This window comes from Pseudorca crassidens, chromosome 8 (assembly GCF_039906515.1).
Source record: "Pseudorca crassidens isolate mPseCra1 chromosome 8, mPseCra1.hap1, whole genome shotgun sequence".
Lineage (NCBI taxonomy): Eukaryota > Metazoa > Chordata > Mammalia > Artiodactyla > Delphinidae > Pseudorca > Pseudorca crassidens.
In genome coordinates, this window is record NC_090303.1 from 65,745,629 (window position 1) to 65,766,909 (window position 21,281).

A 21,281-nucleotide genomic window follows, 5' to 3' on the forward strand; every position below is an offset into this window, starting at 1 on the left:
CTACCAAAAATACGTTTTAATTTTCCTCAAATTCCGACTTTTGTCACTTCCAACCTGTCACAACTCAATTTCGTTATTGTTACTGAAAAGCATATTTAGCAGTTTTCAAAACAAGTTGCTACTTTTCTCCTTTGGAAAATATATATTAATTTATAAATATTAATATTTATAGATACTAATATTCAGACCTTTAAAATGACAGTGGATTTTCACATGCCAAGATTTTGATAACTTTATTCTTTGGAATAAGAACAAACGGCAAGAGAATATAAACAAATCTCAAGGGTTCCAATAATCTGTCAATTGAAACCTTTTTGAGGCATCTTGTTCTTTGAATATAATTGATTTCTAGAAGAAAGTTTAAATAAGTTAAACACTGAAATTACTGGATATTGTATTTAAGTTGATTTTTCCACAGGTAGTGAAATAGCAAGCAGTGGAATTGTAGCTTGATTTTCTTTTTTTTTTTTTTGCGGTACACGGGCCTCTCACTGTTGTGGCCTCTCCCGTTGCGGAGCACAGGCTCCGGACGCGCAAGCTCAGCGGCTGTGGCTCACAGGCCCAGCCGCTCCGCGGCATGTGGGATCCTCCCGGACCGGGGCATGCACCCGGATCCCCTGCACCGGCAGGCAGACCCTCAACCACTGCGCCACCAGGGAAGACCCTGTAGCTTGATTTTCTTAAATGTGAATTTTGTCATAGAGATTTGGCATATCTTTTAGATAGTAACCAAAAGATTTTGTAAGCATATGCTTTTAGAAAAGATGATTTGATAACTGTTTCTTCTTATGTAACTGATGTTTGAAATCAAGTAATACTCTTAAGACCTCAAGATATTTTGGGTGAATATACTTTTATCTACATTCACATGCTTATAAATGTCACAGTTATATCACTCAGGTCTATAAGTAATATTTCTTTATCCAGAGGTTGTATTTCACACTGGCACTGTGAACATTATATTGGTGCAGAAAAAGAATCAGTTTAGGTCTTCTGAATTATAGACTGTGGTTGATTTTAGAATTTGGGGTAAGGAAAGATTTTTATGATATGTGAAAAGTCTGTGTGTTTTAGTCACCCAGTGTTATATTATTGGTGTATTTCCTAAGTCTGTCTTTTGTGTTGAGACACAGTTTCTTCCTCAGAATAAACTTTCCTGAAAGTATATTTTTGTCCTTTATCTTTTTTAATAACTCCTGTGTATCAGCACTCTGTTAGGAATGTAGAGATGAATATGACATGATTCTCTCCTGGAAATAAGTTGTGTTGGGAAACTGGCAAGTAACATGTTTAATTTTAAAATAATTTAATTTAAAACATGAAATTATTTAAAATGTTATAGTAGTTATGTACAGAGAATTATCTACTCTCAACCTAGTCACTCTTCTTCCTCACTGTTACTGAGACTGCTTTGGTGCAAAACTACCAGTAATCTTCTTATTTCCAAATTTTATGTTCACATCTCTGGTATTTCATTTGACTGTTCAGTAGCATTTAACACAAGTGAGTGACCTTGAGCCAGTCCTAGTTTTCCTTTCTCCTCACTGACTGATCAATCTTTCTCATTCTTTCTCTGCCTAACATCTCAATGTTGGAGTGCTCCAGGACACTGTCTAGACCCCCTTTTATCTATAATCTCTCTTTGGGAATCTGATCCTCTCCCCATACTATCTATATGCTTATGTTTCCTAAATCTATATTTTCAGCACCAACCAACCCTGGAATTTCTGAATTCATATGTTTAACTGCCTACTGGCCATCTCTTCTTGAATATGTAACAGACACCTCCACTTAACATGTTAAAAGCTATTTTTGATTTTGGTGATTTTGGCCCTCACAGCCCACTCTTTTCCTCCCCTTTGTATCCTGTTTCCCTGGAGATATCACTAGCCATTGAGTTGTTCAAGCCAAGTACTTAGGAGTTATCTTTTGTCTCTTCATCTTTTGTCTGTTTTTCTTTTGCCAGTCACATCTAACCCACCAGCAATGTCCTGACAATTCTTCTTTCAAAACATATTCTGAATCTTCATCTCTCTTTGCATGCATACCATCTAATTCAGTATACCCTTTCTTTCTTGGACTATTGCAGTAGGCTCCTTACTAGTTTTCTTATTTCCATTTCTTCTCTTAGCAGTAAGAGCTATCTTTAAAACACAAATCAGGTCAGGTCACTTGCCTGTGTAAAACCCTCCAGTGGCTTCCCATCATGCCTAAAATAACATCCAGATTTCTTACTTTGGCTGGGTACAACATGATCTGGCCCCTGCCTGCCTCCCTGACCTCATTTTTTATCACTTATCCCCTGGTCCACTACTTCACCTCATTGTAGTTCATGTACCTTCTTTTTGTTCCTGAAAGTACCAAGTTCATCCCCACTTTAGGGCCCATTCCTTAGCCCTAGAATGCTTTTCTCCCTTTTCTTAATTCAGTCTCCTAGTTGTGCCTAAGACTATTCTAGGAGTTGAGGATAAAGCAATAAATAAGACACACAGGTAGATGGAGATGTTTTTCTTACACCTTTTTGTATGGTGGGTTCCTTGAATATGTAACCTAAAATATTTTCTCTGAAACTTCTTCAGCTCTCCCAGATGGCTTCCTCTTTTTGATGCCACAACTTATGTAGTTCATTTAATCTGTACCTTGATGGAGTTTACATTTTAGTTGGAGGTAGGGTGGGTGGAGATCACAATAAACAAGATTTGTAAAATGTATGTTAAATGGTGGTAAGTGCTAAAGAGAAAAACATAAAGCAGCAAAGTGCTGAGATGAGTTGTAATTTTAGATAAGGGTGATCAGGGCAGTCCTCTCTTTGAAGGTGACATTTGAATCATCATCTGTTCTAGGTTGTGATATAACTCATAGATTTCTTCAATATAGAATAAAGACATACCCTTTTTAAAGACATTTTGTCCAAGGATAGTCTGTTTTCTTCTCTTTGCTATATTATTTGCCTTTAAGTTATTACAGGTCACATTTACTTCGTCTTTCCATTTGTTACTGCTTGCCATCTTTAGCTTCCTTCCCTTTCCTGTATCTACAAGTTTGCATTTCTTCCAGTTCTTAACTTTAATTACTTGAAATATAGCACTGTATAAAGATTTTAACTAAAACATTGGCATTTATCTGAAGTGGGCTGTCTTAATCCAGTGACTGACAGAGCAAAACTGTATGAAATTTACATTTTTTTCTTCTTGGGATTTAAATTTGGTCCCTGTATATCTTCTTGAAACATCATACTTTACACTTTTTTTTTTTTTTTTTTGCGATACGCGGGCCTCTCACCGTTGTGGCCCCTCCCGCCGTGGAGCACGGGCTCCGGACACGCAGGCCCAGCGGCACATGGGACCCTCCCGGACCGGGGCACGAACCCGCGCCCCCTGCATCGGCAGTCGGACTCCCAACCACTGCGCCACCAGGGAAGCCCCATACTTTACACTTTTTTCACCATTTCTTGTAAGACTTCAGGTACAGGGCATAGTAATTGTTCTTTATAAAAAGATAGATAGGAGGCCTCTGATTCTGTGTTTGATCAGGAGAGCTGCTGAAATGGATTAAAATTCATTGGGCCTTATATCCGACAAAAAATATTACCTTGACGTGAGTAGAAAAAAGTCTGCCTTCAATTTATTTGTAATTTACCTCTAATTTGTTGAGTTACATGTAAGTAACTTTCATTTTTTTCCCTCTATCTTTTACTATGTTCCAATGGATTTCTCTCTCCTGTTCGACTGAATGTGCCGTGTATGATTCTTGGAATTCCTCGTTTACTGTTCCTCTGTGGATCTGTCTGTTGGAATCTGGAACACTGGAATGATGGAAATGTGTTCTTTACAAAGTAGCTGTGAGTATGCTACATAATTTATAGAGAGGCTTTTTTCTCGTCTAAGTTAAATTTCAGTTATAGTTGGATGAAATATGAACCAAGGAAGCCTTAAATTTAATGCATATTCTTAGCTCTGCATGTAGTAGGCTTTCAAATATTTGACTTTAAAATATTCTGATCAGTATCCTAACTAGTATATTTAAAATTAGTCTTTCAGTTTAATTGGCTTACTTATCTTCTCAATATTTGTCTTAAAAATCAGTTTATATGAATTTTAAAAAAGATAAAAATATTATGGATGGAATATTTAGTTACATATGTGATGCTAGTAAGAAATGCAGATTGCTGTTCTTTGTTAAATCCAAATGTATTGAATTAGTACTTTGATCCCATATGAGTTTTTTCGGATGAGAATTTAAATGTGGCAAAAATCTTTAAGAAAAATGTGTACCTCTTAGGAATATTTTGCCATTTTATATATATGTACATATATATATATTTTTTTGCCGTACGCGGGCCTCTCACTGTTGTGGCCTCTCCTGTTGTGGAGCACAGGCTCCGGACGCGCAGGCTTAGCGGCCGTGGCTCATGGGCCCAGCCGCTCTGCGGCATGTGGGATCTTCCCGGACCAGGGCACGAATCCGTGTCCCCTGCATCGGCAGGTGGACTCTCAACCACTGCGCCACCAGGGAAGCCCCTTGCCATTATATTTTAATGAATGAATAAGACCTACCCCTAAGTAAATTAATCAGTAAGACTCTACTCACTCAGATGGTCTGAACTGTGGACAGTGTTTCTCACCAATGGGTAAGTTGAAAATCAGACTGATTTACTATGACAATTTAGAAGTAGATTTCTTTGAATTACTCATGAAACTTCCTGAGATCATCAAAGAATCAAAAACCACACAGAAAACTGAATTGAAATTTACTTTAAAACCTGGATAAATCTGATGTCCCTGATGATAGAGGCAGCAGACTCATGTAAAAATCTTGAAGTGACATAATTGGACCTAGTATAACAGCTTGAAAGATAATGTTACTGACTGACATTGATCATGAGAGCTTTTAAGAGTTCATGAAAAATTTTAAACTCCACGTTTTGATTTTATTTCATGAATAAGAAGATAAATTTCAAGAAACTCCTGCCTCTGGTAATTAGTATGAGCAAAGGGAATGATTAAAAGAGTCCTTAATATAATTTTAAGGGGATTTGAATTTTTTGTGAAAAATCCTTCCGTTTTTTTTAGTTGATTGGTCAGAATCTTATTATTAGTAAGTTACTATAAATTGAAATCTTTGCTCTGAGGCAGGTTTCTTTAATTTTTATTTTATTCCTTTGGGTTTTTGTAATTGTCTATTGTCAGTCAACTTGTGCTCAATTCATTTTGTCCATTTCTGCAATTAACTAATACTTTTATTGGTAACACTGTAAAATCAGTTTGATTCACCATGAATAATATTAGTTTATATTATTAGGTTATTATATTATATATTAATATATATATTAATAGGTTAATGAAGGGAATTTGAAATGTGTGACAGAAGTGATTTATTGATATATGAATAACCGGACTGCTTTTGCTTTTCTCAGCAACAGAAGAACCTTGAAGGCTATGTGGGATTTGCAAATCTCCCAAATCAAGTATACAGAAAATCAGTGAAGAGAGGGTTTGAATTCACACTTATGGTTGTGGGTAAGATATGATTTCTCACTAAAATTGAGTTTTGATATGTTTCCAACTATTAATGAACTCTGAATGATTTGAGAAAACAATAGCCCAAATAACTGCAGGGATCATGTGTTATATTTTCTTTTGTTATGCAAATACATTTTAAAATTTAACTTGATGGCGTAATGGGATTTCAGTATTTTCTTGCCTCTTTCTTGTAGATGGCACAGTTTTGGAAACTCAGTAAAAGTTGAGAAGAGGGGTGGGGGGTGTAGTGGTTGAATAGAACGCTGGAGAAGTTCTCTTCAATCGATGATGCTACAAAAGGAAATAGCATCTGGTGGTTACTTATTACTCCAGGATTTTTTTTTTTTTTTTTTTTGACGGTACGCGGGCCTCTCACTGTTGTGGCCTCTCCCGTTGCGGAGCACAGGCTCCGGATGCGCAGGCTCAGTGGCCGTGGCTCATGGGCCTAGCCGCTCCGTGGCATGTGGGATCTTCCCGGACTGGGGCAAGAACCCGTGTCCCCTGCATCGGCAGGCGGACTCCCAACCACTGCGCCACCAGGGAAGCCCCAGGATAATTTTATTCTCTGGCTCATATAGTGTAGTGAAGCCATATCACATGAGTGTTTAACTTAAACATATGTTCTCTGAATTTGAAAAAGAAGGATGGGGTAGAGGATCATAATCATGCAAATGATTACCCTGGGAATTCATTCATTAAGTGTAAGCCCTGGAATTAGTGAAATATGATGACTCTCCTTGTTCTTTAGTTCACTCTCATTTTTCTTATGAGTGTGTTTTGTCCTGTGAGCACCTTTCCCTGCCTGTAGTCCATTTTAAGAGATTGTCAAGGGTTATTTTGACTGTAGGTTGGTAACATAATCATTATATATATAAAAACACTTTACCATGTATAAGATTAGTTATCTTAAATGACAGTCTTAAATGACTATAATATTTTCACCTCATATAGGCTGACTTTATAACCTAGCTCCTCAGTTTGATGCAATTTTGTTGTATTTCTCTATTTGTTTTATGAAAGTAAAAGGCAGAATAGTGGATTGACTATATCCATGACAGAGAAAATTGAGTTGATGCTGGACCTTTATGTACTGTGCATTAAATTTGCTAATTACATTCAACTCCTGGTATTTTTATTTTGGTGTTGAATTAGATTAATTGAATTAGGTATGAAATACCCCTTCATTGAAGGGAAGAATATTTTATCAACTGACCAGAGTATTTTACTTGAGGGTAGGTTTGTGGCTGTTTGGAAATATCTGCATTGTAATAGTTCATAGTTAAAACATGGTGGTACAAAGTCTGCAAACTTGATACTTGGTAGAGTTGGTTAACTTGTCTGTCTCTGGTTGAGTAAGAAGCATAGTATACCTAGCTTGCAAACTGCTGGTGTAGACCAGAGGTGTGGGTCTAAATAGGTGGATAAAATATGCAGGACATACCTTTTCTTCCATAGATTGGTAACATAATCATTGTATGTGAAGAAATACTACATCTTACCTTTACTATGTAATGTTAGTGATCTTAAATGACACACTGTAGACAAATATAAGATCATTTTTTTAATTTGTAGAAAACTTCCTAGGTGCATTAGGAGAACCATAGCAATTTCCAAAAAAATTTTAATATTAAAATTTAAAGAATAACTTCTTGGGGCTTCCCTGGTGGCGCAGTGGTTGAGAGTCCGCCTGCCGATACAGGGGACACAGGTTCGTGCCCCGGTCCGGGAAGATCCCACATGCCGCGGAGCGGCTGTGCCCGTGAGCCATGGCCGCTGAGCCTGCGCGTCCGGAGCCTGTTGCTCCACAACGGGAGAGGCCACAACAGTGAGAGGCCCGCGTACCGGAAAAAAAAAAAAGAAAAAGAAAACAACAACAAAAGAATAACTTCTTGAATATATACTTAGTAGAGTAATATCTGGCAGTCCAGGCCAGATATTTGGTTTGAAATTTCTGTGACATTTGTCCAGATGAAATAGTTAATAACCAGCTGATCTTGATTTTTAGAGTAAATACACAATCTCTGAATATAACTTGTTTTTCCGGTCAGTCCTTTTGTCAACTACAGCTTTTGTTTTTCTCTTCTTTGATAAGACTTCAACTGTGGATAAAGGAGAATGCATGTTAATATTGTTATTGTTATCCCCAATATACCTTGAACATTACTGTTTAATTAGCTATCTTTGTATAGACTTGTTGAGTGCAGGGTCTAAATCTTTTCATCTACATAGTTGCAGTGTATAACACATAAAAGTCACCTTTTGGAACTTCCCTGGTGGTTCAGTGGGTAAGACTCCACGCTCCCAGTGCAGGGGGTCCAGGTTCAATCCCTCGTCGGGGAACTAGATCCCCCATGCATGTCGCAACTAAGACTTCGCATGCCGCAACTAAGAAGTCCGCATGCTGCAACTAAAAAGATCCTGCATGCCGCAACTAGGACCCGGCGCAGCCAAAATAAATATAAGTAAATAGATAAATATTCTTTAAAAAGTCATCTTTTAAGTAAATATTTTTAATACATTGTTTTTCAGACTTTAGGCCAAATCTAACAATGTTGTTTGTAAATCACAGAAAGCTAAGACTTTCCATACTTTAATATTCTTGACTTAGAGACTGCAAGCTATTCCTTATGAGCTAAGTCCTCATTTTTGAGATTTATGCTCAGAGCAGCTTTGGTTCTTATAACAATTCTTGGTTTGAGACTTATACATTGATACAAACTGAGAATCTGTATTTAACAGTTGATTTTATCTCTTTGTCCTTTGTTGGGAAACCTTTATCCAGTAACCTTGCTCCATAAGCAATATTTACTTGAGTGACTTTTTTGTATAAAAGAGGCATAATTTGTTTTCCCATATTTTCTTCCCTAAAGGAGCTAATAATTTTTATGACAATGTAAAGTATACATAAAAAGATAAGTAACATTTTTAGTAAGTAAATATAAGTTAGTAGAGTCATACAAAAATTAAGAGCCATAGATGTGTAAAGGTATAGGAGAGCTTTTCCCTGGTTCCCTGGTTGGAATTATTATTGCCTTACTTGAGAAGGAGGTATTAGGGCAGATTTTTGAAGAATAGAATTGGGATAGACATTGAGCAGGCAGTCCAGTTGGGAAAACAATAACCAAACCCTGCATAACTTATTATGTGCCAGGGAATATTTCAAGTACATAAAATACTGATACTTTATTATGTAACTCATACAGTCCTTAACAATAACCCTATGATGTAAGTATTATATTATTGTTATCTCCTTTTTAGAGATGAAGAAACTGAAGCATGGAGATGTTAGGTTACTTGCCCATGGTCACACTGCTAGCAGATGCCAGAACCAAACCCGGTCTGTTTCTCAGTCTGGTGTGTTCTTAGGCACTATGCAGAGGCTCATTTGGGAATACTGGATATAGTGCAGAGTTCAGTTGAGTGCGTCCAGTATGCCTTGAACTTGTATGATTCCAACTAGATATTGTTTTCCCTAAAAAAATTAAAAGAGACAGAGAGACAGACAGAGAGAAAGAGGAAATGAATGAGAATTTTAGAGTAAAATAGTGCAAGCAATTTTTTCTGCCATTCTACCGGAATGAGTGCCTGTGCTAGGGTAGGCATGGTGGAAGAGGTGAATTCACTGTTCCCCCAGTCATTTTCAGCTTCCACATACTTTTATAGCATGAGCATCTCACCTTGCTGAGTTAGTCTAGGTGCCTTAATATAAACTAGTTACTTCTTATGTGCTCAAAGAAACAGGTATCTGCTTTAGTGCAGGAAGAAAAACAAGTTGTCAGTTTATATGTAATTGTGCATTATGGATGATATATTTGGGGGCAGTTCAATGTTAATTTGCACTGCATGTTGATTTTAGGATCTGACCCCGAATAATATAATACATATTAATATAATATAGTTGGAAATAAGGCTGGAAGGGTAGGCTAGCCTAAATTTTGAAGACCTTCATTGCCTCCAGGATAAAAAGATTGGAATTCTTGATTTTGACTCTTTATTTGAAAATTTACTTTAAAACCCAGTGTCAGACATATCAAATAATGAAGACAGTTAGGTCTCTAATTCGGCAAGTGTCAAACCTATTTGGGCTTGGAATTTGAAAATCGTTTGTGTGCTTCTTAATTTTTGCTCTGAGAATAAAATGTTAATTCTAAAATCTTGATTTTACTAGAATCTTTCAAAGAGGTAGAACTCAGAAAGATTGTAGATTGCTTTATCTGACCAGAAAATATTTTGAAAATCAAGTGGCATTAAGTCTATTATTTTGGGTTCTTTGAAGATAAAATTCACAGTTCAATCATTTTTATAATATTAAACTTTGCTAAATTTTTGTAGCAGAGGTTTTCTTTATTGTCATAATGTATTCGACATATATCAAATGTTTTTAGTGGCACTGGCATTTCTGTTTTTTTTAGGTGGAAGGGAGCTTAGAATATGGTGGTTTAGCCATTTTTGGGATTCAAAGTTTATCATAATGTGTTTTTTTTTTTTTTTTTTTACGGTACGCTGGCCTCTCACTCTTGTGGCCTCTCCCATTGCGGAGCACAGGCTCCAGACACGCAGGCTCAGTGGCCATGGCTCATGGGCCCAGCCGCTACGCGGCATGTGGGATCTTCCCAGACCGGGACACGAACCCGTGTCCCCTGCATCGGCAGGCGGACTCTCAACCACTGCGCCACCAGGGAAGCCCTATCATAATGTGTTTTTGTGTATGACTTATTAGTAAAAGTTTAGGAGGTATTTAGTCAGTGATAGGATATACAATGACAGTCATAGATAATTTTCTCCCACCTTTTTGTTGGTGTTTGAACTGATGTATTGATAATAACATCCAGAGTTAGTTGAAGAAATTGAAAGTAATATTGGCCATTTTGTATCTAAGCTGTTGGGCATTTAATGGAATTATGTTTAAGCCTGCAGTTAAGATATGTTGGATACTTGAAATACTTTGAGTAATATTTTAAAATTTTCTTCCCTGAGCTCTGTATTTTTATTTTACTTTCAGTAATAGAAGTAATTTAACCAGTGATGATTGCACAACATTGTAAATATAGAAAAACCACTGAATTGTACAATTTAAAATGGTGAAATTTATGTTATATGAATTTTATTTCAAAGAAGTAATTTAGCCAAAGCAGAGAGAATTTAGGGGGAAAAAACTTGTTCTTTTCTCATTATAAATAAGGTTTAGCTGGGTAGCTTGCATTCTTGTTAACAAAATTGATTTTTGTACTTGCTATTATGTACATTTCAATAGACACGTGATGTTTAAGTATTTTGCTGAAGTTATTTATGTGACATCTCTGATTACTATTTTTTTAATTTTTAATTAAAAATTTTTTTTAAATTATTTATTTATTTTTGGCTGTGTTGGTTCTTTCTTGCTGCGCGTGGGCTTTCTCTAGTTGTGGCGAGCAGGGGCTACTCTTCGTTGCAGTGTGTGGGCTTCTCATTGCGGGGGCTTCTCTTGTTGTGGAGCACGGGCTCTAGGTGCCCGGGCTTCAGTAGTTGCAGCACGCGGGCTCAGTAGTTGTGGCTTGCAGGCTATAGAGCGCAGGCTCAGTAGTTGTGGCGCCCAGGCTCAGTTGCTCGGCGGCATGTGGGATCTTCCCGGACCAGGGCTCGAACCCATGTCCCCTGCATTGGCAGGCGGATTCCTAACCACTGAGCCACCAGGGAGGCCCTAGTTTCATTTTTCTAAGAGAAGTGAAAAACCTTGATTCCTGTGAAACAGTCTGTGTAGACGCCTTTATTTATTTTAATAGTTTTTTATCCAGTTAAATCTATATTCAGTTACCTATTAGCTCTTACTAGATGCCTTTTACTTCTCTAATACTAATTATTTTATTTCTTCTAAGCTTATTTATCCTTCTGTATTTTCTTTCCTCTTCATTCAAATTCTAAACGAGAGGTTGAAGATTTTATCTTTTTAGAAGAACTGTTCCACATTTTAGCATTACTTAAGTGCTCATTGGTTTGCTTGATTAGTTTCTACGGATGTCTCAGTAAAATGCTGCTTGCTTGCTTGCTCTGTGAAGCCATCCTTGATTTCCTTCAAACTGTACTTAGGTGTTCTTTATGTATTCCTACTGTATTTTTTGTTTAATTGTAACTATAGCTTGTTTCTCAACAAAATTATACCTTTTGATGGCAAAATGTCCCCAGTTCTAGCATTTAGCAGCTGTTCAATAAATAATAAAATGAATTTATGTCTTTGCTTTTTATCAATTGTAATAGTCCATCAGAGGATAGCTGTTGGAATGGAAAAGCTATAGGATGTTGGGATGAGATTATTCATCTGAATTAAACCTTTTTGCTCCTTGGCAGGTTTTTTTTTTCCAAGCTGGATCATTAAATCAATTTGGTGAATCATTTAAAAGAATGAAAAATAGAAATGATTAGAAAATAGACTGCATTTTGCTTAGCAAGACTGTTGTTTCATGAAAGTTGTAAATTTGTACACATACATTTATACAGTACAGATAAGTATACCTATATATTTGTGTATACTGAGTTTTGATGAAAAATGTGTGTTTGGGGTTTTTTTGTTTGTTTGCTTTTAACTGTAAACTGTGGTAAAGTAAGTTGGAAAGCCACTACCCAGTGGGAGAGTCCAGTAGAGAATATCAAGAGAATTCGTTTAGAAGCAGATTTACATGAAGAGCAGAATTGAGGACTAGGAGTTAGAACACTGCTGTTCTGGTATCTCTAAGGACTATTCCAGTTCTAATGTTCTGAAACTCTACATAATTTAGCAGGATGATGTAGAACACATTGTATGTGTTCATTACACAGTTTGTGTAATGAAATGGGTTTTCCCAAGCTGCTAATGATAGAACTGCAGAGGAGCGTCTGTGGTTAAGTGTTTATGTGCAATATACAAAGGAAAAATCCTCAAGATTTAAGCTGCCTATGAATTTTCTACTTAACTAATACAGTAATACAGTATTATTTATATCAGTTGCTATAACTATATATGGTCAAGGAAAAATAATTTACCAAAGAATTATATGGTATAATGTCTCAGTGTGTTTCATGTGTCAGATATTAATAAATATTTCAAGGGGTTGGTGGAAATGATCGAAGGCTGTAGAATTGAGGAGGTGCTGGGTAAAACAAAGATAAGCAAAAAAAAAAAAAGATAAGCAGTTTCTTTAATTGTAGGACTTCTCAGAGCCCTTATAATCCCAAAGACCTAAAGGAACGTGACTTTATTATAAATAGTGATCTAACTTTTTTCAAAACCTTATGAACAAACATTTCATGACTGTTTCATTCTTAGGCTTGAAGTGTAATACTCTTGAATGATGATGGCATGGGTTTCATGGGCTAGACTTCAAAGATAAAGAGGAAATGGGTTATTTTAACCTGCTGATAATGTTAAACTACAGGTATAATATTAGACTCTAGTTAATTACTCTTATTTTATAATTTTCATAAAGTATTTAACATCTTAAATTGTGTTAATAATATTTTGTTTTAATGAGGACAGAAAAAAATTTAATTCCAGTTATTTCCTTTTTAAAGTCTGTAAAATAAGGGAATGATAATGACTTTGTTGCAGAACGTTTATAGTGCATTTCAAAGTAAAATAAATGTGTCATTAATTTGGATCATTTAACAGATCTTAAAATATTATGTTAATTATAAAGAAATAGAAAATGTTACAGATAGGTATTCTGTTTATATTTATTGAATAATTTTGTTTTCTTAAGCTAGGATGTGTGATTCTGAATTTTGTTATTCTTAAATAATAATGATAAATAACTTGATTGAGGTTGTTTCCACAGATTCTTTAAGTAGAGTTGGAGTTGATGGGATTAATTTAACTCTCAGTTATTTTGCATTAGCAACGCTATTGCTTTCCCTTTACTAAAGCCAATGAGCAAGAATCTATTGTAGTTATGTCACCTTGAGAGTATTAGGACAAAGCTACTATATTTTGTATTATGATTATAGGGTGTCTGACATTTTGGTTTGGAAGTAAATATCACTCTACTAAAGATAGGTAGGAATTAATAATTTAATGTCCAAACTCAGGCATAACTTCCCTGCAGTCAACATTTCTTTTTTTTTTTAAATTAATTAATTTATTCATTTATTTTTGGCTGTGCTGGGTCTTCATTTCTGTGTGAGGGCTTTCTCTAGTTGCGGCAAGCGGGGGCCACTCTTCATCGCGGTGCGCGGGCCTCTCACTATCACGGCCTCTCTTGTTGTGAAGCACAGGCTCCAGATGCGCAGGCTCAGTAGTTGTGGCTCACGGGCCTAGTTGCTCTGTGGTATGTGGGATCTTCCCAGACCAGGGCTCGAACACGTGTCCCCTGCATTGGCAGGCAGATTCTCAACTACTGCACCACCAGGGAAGCCTCAACATTTCTTTTTATTTATTTTGAGGCTAGTACCTGTTAGAATCATTATGTTGTCAACCTTACCCTTCTGCTCTGTTCTCAAATGTCTCACATGTTTATTCCCCCCCCCAAAAAGAAAAGTTTATAAATATAAACATTTTTATTTTCTAAAAGATGTAAATTCTAAAGACATTTAGTAAGGTGAAGTCCCTTTTTCTCCCTCCTTCAGTTCCAGTCCCTTCTCTAGTGACAAGCATTATTAAGCTGTTAAAAGTTTTCTGGCATTTTTCTATAATTTTATATACACTAGTCATTCCCATGTAGATTTCTTTTTTATATAAATGGTACTGTGCTGTAAATACTACTCTGTGAATGTTTTTTTCCCTATCATTTAATATATTATACTTTTATTCATGTCTGTACATAAAGTAACTCATTCTTCAGAGTATGGGGTATTCAATACTGTGTGATTATCATGATTTATACAGTCTACTGTTGATGGACAATTAAACAATGCTTAATTTCCTTGAATTTTTAGGCACACGTATAAAAGCTTGTATAATGTACATTTCTAAAAGTAAAATTGCTGGGTCAAAAGGCATGTGCATTTAAGTTGTGATAGACTGCCTAATTGTTCCTCAGAAAAGCGATAGCATAGCACAAAAACAGAAACATAGATCAATAGAACAAGATAGAAACCCCAGAGATAAACCCACGTACCTATGGTCAACTGATCTATGACAGAGGAGGCAAAGATATACAATGGGGCAAAGACAGTCTCTTCAATAAGTGGAGCTGGAAAAACTGGACAGCTACATGTAAAAGAATGAAATTAGAACACTCCCTAACACCACACACAAAAATAAACTCAAAATGGATTCGAGGCCTAAATGTAAGACTGGGCACTATAAAACTCTTACAGGAAAACATAGGAAGAACACTCTTTGACATAAATCACAGCAAGATCTTTTTTGATCCACCTCCTAGAGTAATGGAAATAAAAACAAAAATAAATAAATGGGACCTAATGAAACTTCAAAGCTTTTGCACAGCAAAGGAAACCATAAACAAGATGAAAAGACAACCCTCAGAATGGGAGAAAATATTTGCAAACAAATCAACGGACAAAGGATTAATCTCCAAAATATATAAACAATTCATGCAGCTCAATATTAAAGAAACAACCCAATCCAAAAATGGGCAGAAGACCTAAATAGACATTTCTCCAAAGAAGACATACAGATGGCCAAGAAGCACATGAAAAGCTGCTCAACATCACTAATTATCAGAGAAATGCAAATCAAAACTACAATGAGGTATTACCTCACACCAGTTAGAATGGACATCATCAGAAAATCTACAAACAACAAATGCTGGAGAGGGTGTGGAGAAAAGGGAACCCTCTTGCACTGTTGGTGGGAATGTAAATTGATATAGCCACTATGGACAACAGTATGGAGGTTCCTTAAAAAACTAAAAATAGAATTACTATATGATCCAGCAATCCCACTATTGGGCATATACCCAGAGAAAACCATAATTCAAAAAGACACATGCACCCCAATGTTCATTGCAGCACTGTTTACAATAGCCAGGTCATGGAAGCACCTAAATGCCCATCGACAAATGAATGGATAAAGAAGTTGTGGTACATATATACAATGGAATATTACTCAGCCATAAAAAGCCATAAAAATTGAGTCATTTGTTGAGACGTGGATGGATCTAGAGACTGTCATACAGAGTGAAGTAAGTCAGAAAGAGAAAAACAAATATTGTATATTAACGCATATATGTGGAACCTAGAAAAATGGTACAGATGAATCGGTTTGCAGGGCAGAAACAGAAACACAGATGTAGAGAACAAACGTATGGACACCAAGGGGGGAAAACTGCGGTGGGGTGGGGATAGTGGTGTGCTGAATTAGGCGATTGGGATTGACATGTATACACTGATGTGTATAAAATTGATGACTAATAAGAACCTGCAGTATAGAAAAACAAACAAATAAAAAAACCCACAACTAATTACTAAACTTTTTTTGGGTTATTTGTATGGAAATATGTTAACATAAATGTTTCAGACATTACATGAAATTTCTAAAAATCTTATATGTTCTGGTATAATGTTACAAGTCATAATTCTAGTTATTGCTCTAAAATGTATATCTCAGAAATAACTAAATTTCCTTGTCAATTGCCTTATTATGAACTTCATCAAATCTTTAACCATGGTCATTTTTAAGTCTTCTGTCATTTACAGACTGTTCTGGGTGTACGCTGATGCTTTTGCAAAAATGTTCCTGTAAAAGGGTTTCATCTTCAAGGAATTCATGGAACAGACTCTGACAAGTACATGTTTCTGGTAACTGACTATACTGCTGAACTGAATGAATAAGCATTTTCACAACTCTAATGGAAAAGTGCTAACAAAAGATCAAGATGAAAAAAAAATTAATTACATGGGACTGAGTGAACTGATGAGGATGATTATAATTTTTGTGACTTTCTGTTTGAATAAAAAAAAAAAGAAACAATAGTGCAACGATGGGGCGAGGTCCTGGTGCCGCCTCAAGGAATATACACAGCAATACCTTTGAGTTCTTCTGTGGAACTAAGGCTCCCACCCAGGTGGAAGATGGTAACTTCAGGCTGAGCACAAGATTCCTGGAATGCCACCCTGTTACCTCACCACCAACCAATCAGAAGAAAGTCTGCACACAGTGGAAGATAATAATGACCCTGACCCCCTCCGCTAATGAGTCTCCCTTTAAAAACTTTCATGGTTGAGCAGAATCTTTGGAGTTGGTTTTTGGACACAAGTTGCCAGTCTCTTGCATAAAGCAACCTTTCCATTCCTACCAGCACTTGTCTCTCAAAAGTATTAGCTTTTGAGCAGCGAGCAGCCAAACCTGAGTTCAGTAACATGGGGGCAGGAGTCCACACACCACCAAGCAATTCTCGGACACCATCTGAGTTTCCTACAATCAATTCAATTCTGAAACTATCTACCTGGAGATAGCATCAGATTCTACAAGTTAAAGGCTCAATCCTATAAGACTGCCCCCTTCCCCCAGTTGCCACTTCAGACACCAGTCACAAGTCCAGGTCTTTCTGACCCACCAGCTGTAAAATTGGAGCTTCCAATGACCCTTTCCTTGAGTTTCCATACCAGGGAAGAGCTAAATCGGATTCCTTGTTGGATCTGTTTCTTTGAGTTTAACCTTTGCTTTTTGTTGCTTTTGTTATTATAATCATACATAATGACCTGCCTGGGGACCCTGACCCGCTGTCTGAATGTTAAACCAAAGTGCCTTTGTTCAGGGAAACATCCTGACCCTTCTACCTATGAATTGCTGCAGAAAAGAAGAAATTAACACATCTGCTCCTGGAGGCTGGCCATTCTAGGAGATATATGCAAGGCTTATGGCCTTTTTACTTTACTTCCTCACCTCCTTCCCCTCTCTGTTCTATAAAAGGAGCTGGCATTCAGACCAAACTAATGTGGATTTTTGGGGACCCTTGCCCACCATCTTCTTGGTCTGCCGGCTTTTCGAATAAAGTCATTACTCCTTGCCTCAAAAAAAAAAAAGAAAAGTGATACTGGTTTACAGTTCCAAGAGCCACTCTGAAGGTTGATCTATTTTCTTTAGGCTTAATTAGGCACAGGTTTTTCTCTGAACACCAGTTTAGTCATATATCTTAGATTTTTGTTTATATTACTCATTTTGTTTGTATTTGAGTAGTTTTTCAGATAAGAGTTGAGGGGAGATACTGTTTTATGTCTAAGTGGGCAAATGGGATGTGTTATTTTGTTGTTAATTTATAATTTCACTGCTTGTAGTCAGAGAATATGATCTGTAGATTTCTGTGTTTTTCAGTACTGATTGATTTTCTTTATAGGCAAAACATGATCTGATTATGTAAGTGTTCCATAGGTATTTGAAAAATATGTTTTTTCTCTGGGTAGGAATTGTTGTATTTTTTTGAAAATCAGCCATATTAATTATTTAGATCATTTCCATTTTTTAATCACTTTATCAGTATCTGAGAGGCCTGTTTGCCTTTCACTGTATATGTTTTCTTAATTCCTCATTGTTTCTAAGTTTTTGTCTTATGGAATTTGTCCTTTTCATTTATGTTATCCAGTTTATTGACATACAGTTATTAATAGTACTCTCTTATAATTTTTTTTATTTCTGTAAAATTGGGAGTAATATCCACACTTTCTGATTTTAGTAATTTGAATCTTCTCTTTCTTTTATTCTCAATCAGTCTAGCTAAAAGAGTTGTTAATTTTGTTGATCTATTCCAAAAGTTAACTTTTGGTTTGGTTGATTTTTCTCTGTTGTTTTCTGTTTTTCATTTTATTTATCTCCTAACTTTAATATTTCCTTTCTTTTGCTGGTTTTGGGTTTAGTTCTTTATTTTTTAGTTCCTTATGATTGTTGATTTCAGATCCTCATTTTTATGTATGTGTTTACAGTTACAAATTTTTCTATTAGAAACGACTTTTCCGTATCTCATAAGCTTTGGTATGTTGTGTTTTCATTTTCTTTTTTTTTTCATGGTATTTTCTAATTTACCTTGGGATTTCTTATTTGACCTGTTAGCTGTTTGAGTGTATTGTTTAATTTCCTTATATGTGTTAATTTTTTCATTTTCTTTCTGTTATTGATCTCCAGTCTCATTTCGTTGTGATAGGAAAAGATGATTGAAATCTTTTAAAGTTTATGGGTTTCCCTGGTGGCGCAGTGGTTGAGAGTTCGCCTGCCGATGCAGGGGACACGGGTTCGTGCCCCAGTCCGGGAAGATCCCACATGCTGCAGAGCGGCTAGGCCTGTGAGCCATGGCCGCTGAGCCTGCGCATCCGGAGCCTGTGCTCCGCAACGGGAGAGGCCACAACAGTGAGAGGCCCGCGTACTGCAAAAAAAAAAAAAAAGAAAAAGTTTATCAAGTCGTACTTGGTTTTATGGTCAGTCTTGAAAAATACTCCCTGTGCACATGAGAAAAATGTGTATTTTGGTGTTGTTGAATGGAGTATTTTGTCTATGTTTATTAGGTCCAGTTGGTTTATAGTGTTGTTCAAGTCCTCTGTTTTCTAATTTATCTTCCGTCTGTTTCTTCTATCCATTATTTAAAGTGGAGTATTGAATTCTCCAATTATTATTGTAAAACTGTCTATTTTCCCCTTCAAAATTTTGTCAGTGTTTCCTTTATATATTTTGGGGCTCTGATGTTTGGTGTATATATGTTTATAATTCTGTAATAATATCCACTTCATGAATTGACCTTTTTAATAATAAATCCTAATTTGCATCTTGTATCAATTTTTTACTTAAGTCTCTTTTGTCTGATACAAGTATAGCCATCTCACCTCTTCTGATTACTGCTTACATGGAATATCTTTTTTATCCTTTTACTTTCAACTTGTGTGTGTCCTTAGATCTAAAGTCTTTAGATCTTACAGATAGTATACAGTTGGATCGGGGTTTTTTTAGCCATTCTGGCCATCTGTGCCTTTGATTAAGACATTTAATCCATGTACATGTAAAGTAATTACTGGTAACAGAGAACTTAGTTTTGTCATTTTGTTGTTTTCTGTATGTCTTACAGCTTTTGAATATATCATTTTCTCCTTTACTGCCTTCTTTTGTGTTTAGTTGATGTTTTGTAGCATCACGTTTTGATTCCCTTTCTCATTTCCTTATTTGTATATTCTGTAGATGCTTTCTTTGTAGTTATCATAGAGATTATATATAAAATCTTAAATTATAATAACCTAACTTGAATTTATACCAATTTAATTTTAATTATATATACAAACTACTCATATACAGCCCCCACATACTTTTTTTTATTATTGATGTCTCAAATTGTATCTTTGAACATTGTGTACTCAATAACACAGGCTTCTAATTATTTCTTATTCATTCGTCTTTCAAGTCTTACAGAAAATGTAAAGTGGAGTTAGAAACCAAAATTACAATAATACCAGTTTTTATATTTGTCCATGTATTTACCTTTACTGGGGATCTTTATGTGGCTTTGAGTTATTGTCCAGGGTTCGTTCATTTCAACTGAAATGTGGAGGATGTGTAGTGATAATGAATTCCCTCAGTTTTTGTTTATCTGGAAATATCTTAATTTCTACCTCAACTTTTCAGCACAATTTTGCCAGATATAGAATTCTCATTTGACAGTTTTATCATCACATTGTCTTCTGGTCTCCAGAGTTGCTGCTGAGAAATCAGCTGCTAATCTTATTGAAGATACCTTCTATGTGATATGTTGCTTCTCTCTTGCCACTTTCAAGTTTCTCTTTTTGTCTTTGTTTTTTATCAGTTTGATCACAATGTGTCTCAGTGCGGGTTCCTGGGTTTATCCTACTAGTTCAGTGAGATTCTTGGATTTGTAGATTCATGTCTGTCATCAAATTGGGAAAAAATTTGGTCATTTTTTTTTCCTTCAAATAATCTATTTGACCCTTTCCCTTTTTCCTTCTAAAGCTCTCATACTGTATATAATAGTTCAATAAATGGTGTCCCACATAGATCCCTTAGGCTGTGTTTTTCTTCATTCTTTTTTCTCCTTAGACTCAATAATTTTAATTGTCCTGTCTTCCAAGTTTGCTGATTCTTTTTTAGACATGCTCAATTGCTTTTGAACCTCTCTAGTGAATTTTTTCAATTGTGTGTTTCAGCTCCAGAATTTTTGTTTTGTTTTGTTTTGGTTTGGTTTTTTTACACAATTTCTATTTCTTTGTTAAATTCTGGTTTTGTTCTTATGTCGTTTTCCTGATTTCCATTAATTGTTCATTGTTTTCTTTAGCTCTTTGGACATATTTAAGACAGCTATTTTGTTTATTATTATTTTTTTTTGCTATTTAAATTTATTTACTTATTTATTTGGCTGCACCAGGTCTTTAGTTGTGGTATGTGGGCTCTTAGTTGCGGCATGCGGGATCTAGTTCCCTGACCAGGGATTGAATCCGGGCCGCCTGCATTGGGAGCGCAGAGTCTTAACCGCTGGACCACCAGGGAAGTCCCTAAATTTATTTATTTTAAAAAAATTTTTATTGGAGTATAGTTAATTTACAATGTTGTGTTAGTTTCAGATGTACAGCAAAGTGAATCAGTTATACATATATCCACTCTTTTTTAGATTCTTTTCCCATATAGGCCATTACAGAGTATTAAGTAAAGTTCCCTGAGCTATATAGTAGGTCCTTATTAGTTATGTATTTTATATATAGTAGTGTATATATGTAAATCCCAGTCTTCTGATTTATCCCCCTGACCCCCATAACCATAAGTTTGTTTTCTACTTTGTTTCTACAAAACTCTTATCTCTGTTTTGTAAATAAATTCATTTGTACCCCCCTGTTTTTTAGATTCCACATATAAGAGATATG

At 35.9% G+C, this 21,281-nt stretch overlaps 1 protein-coding gene across 3 annotated transcripts in view; it reads left to right on the forward strand.

The window, feature by feature from the left end:
• The window catches only part of SEPTIN7 (septin 7), a 102,866-nt gene that overhangs the window by 32,400 nt on the left and 49,185 nt on the right, over nt 1-21,281 (forward strand). Inside the window, exons 1-2 of one of the 3 annotated variants that reach the window (XM_067746706.1) lie at nt 3,793-3,841; nt 5,417-5,519. In XM_067746706.1, coding sequence (XP_067602807.1) covers nt 5,510-5,519 — 10 coding nt within the window. In that variant the 5' untranslated portion in view covers nt 3,793-3,841; nt 5,417-5,509. Of the gene's footprint in view, nt 1-3,792; nt 3,842-4,611; nt 4,631-5,416; nt 5,520-21,281 lie in introns of those variants that run through there. The other 2 variants (XM_067746707.1, XM_067746705.1) reach the window with 2 other exon arrangements.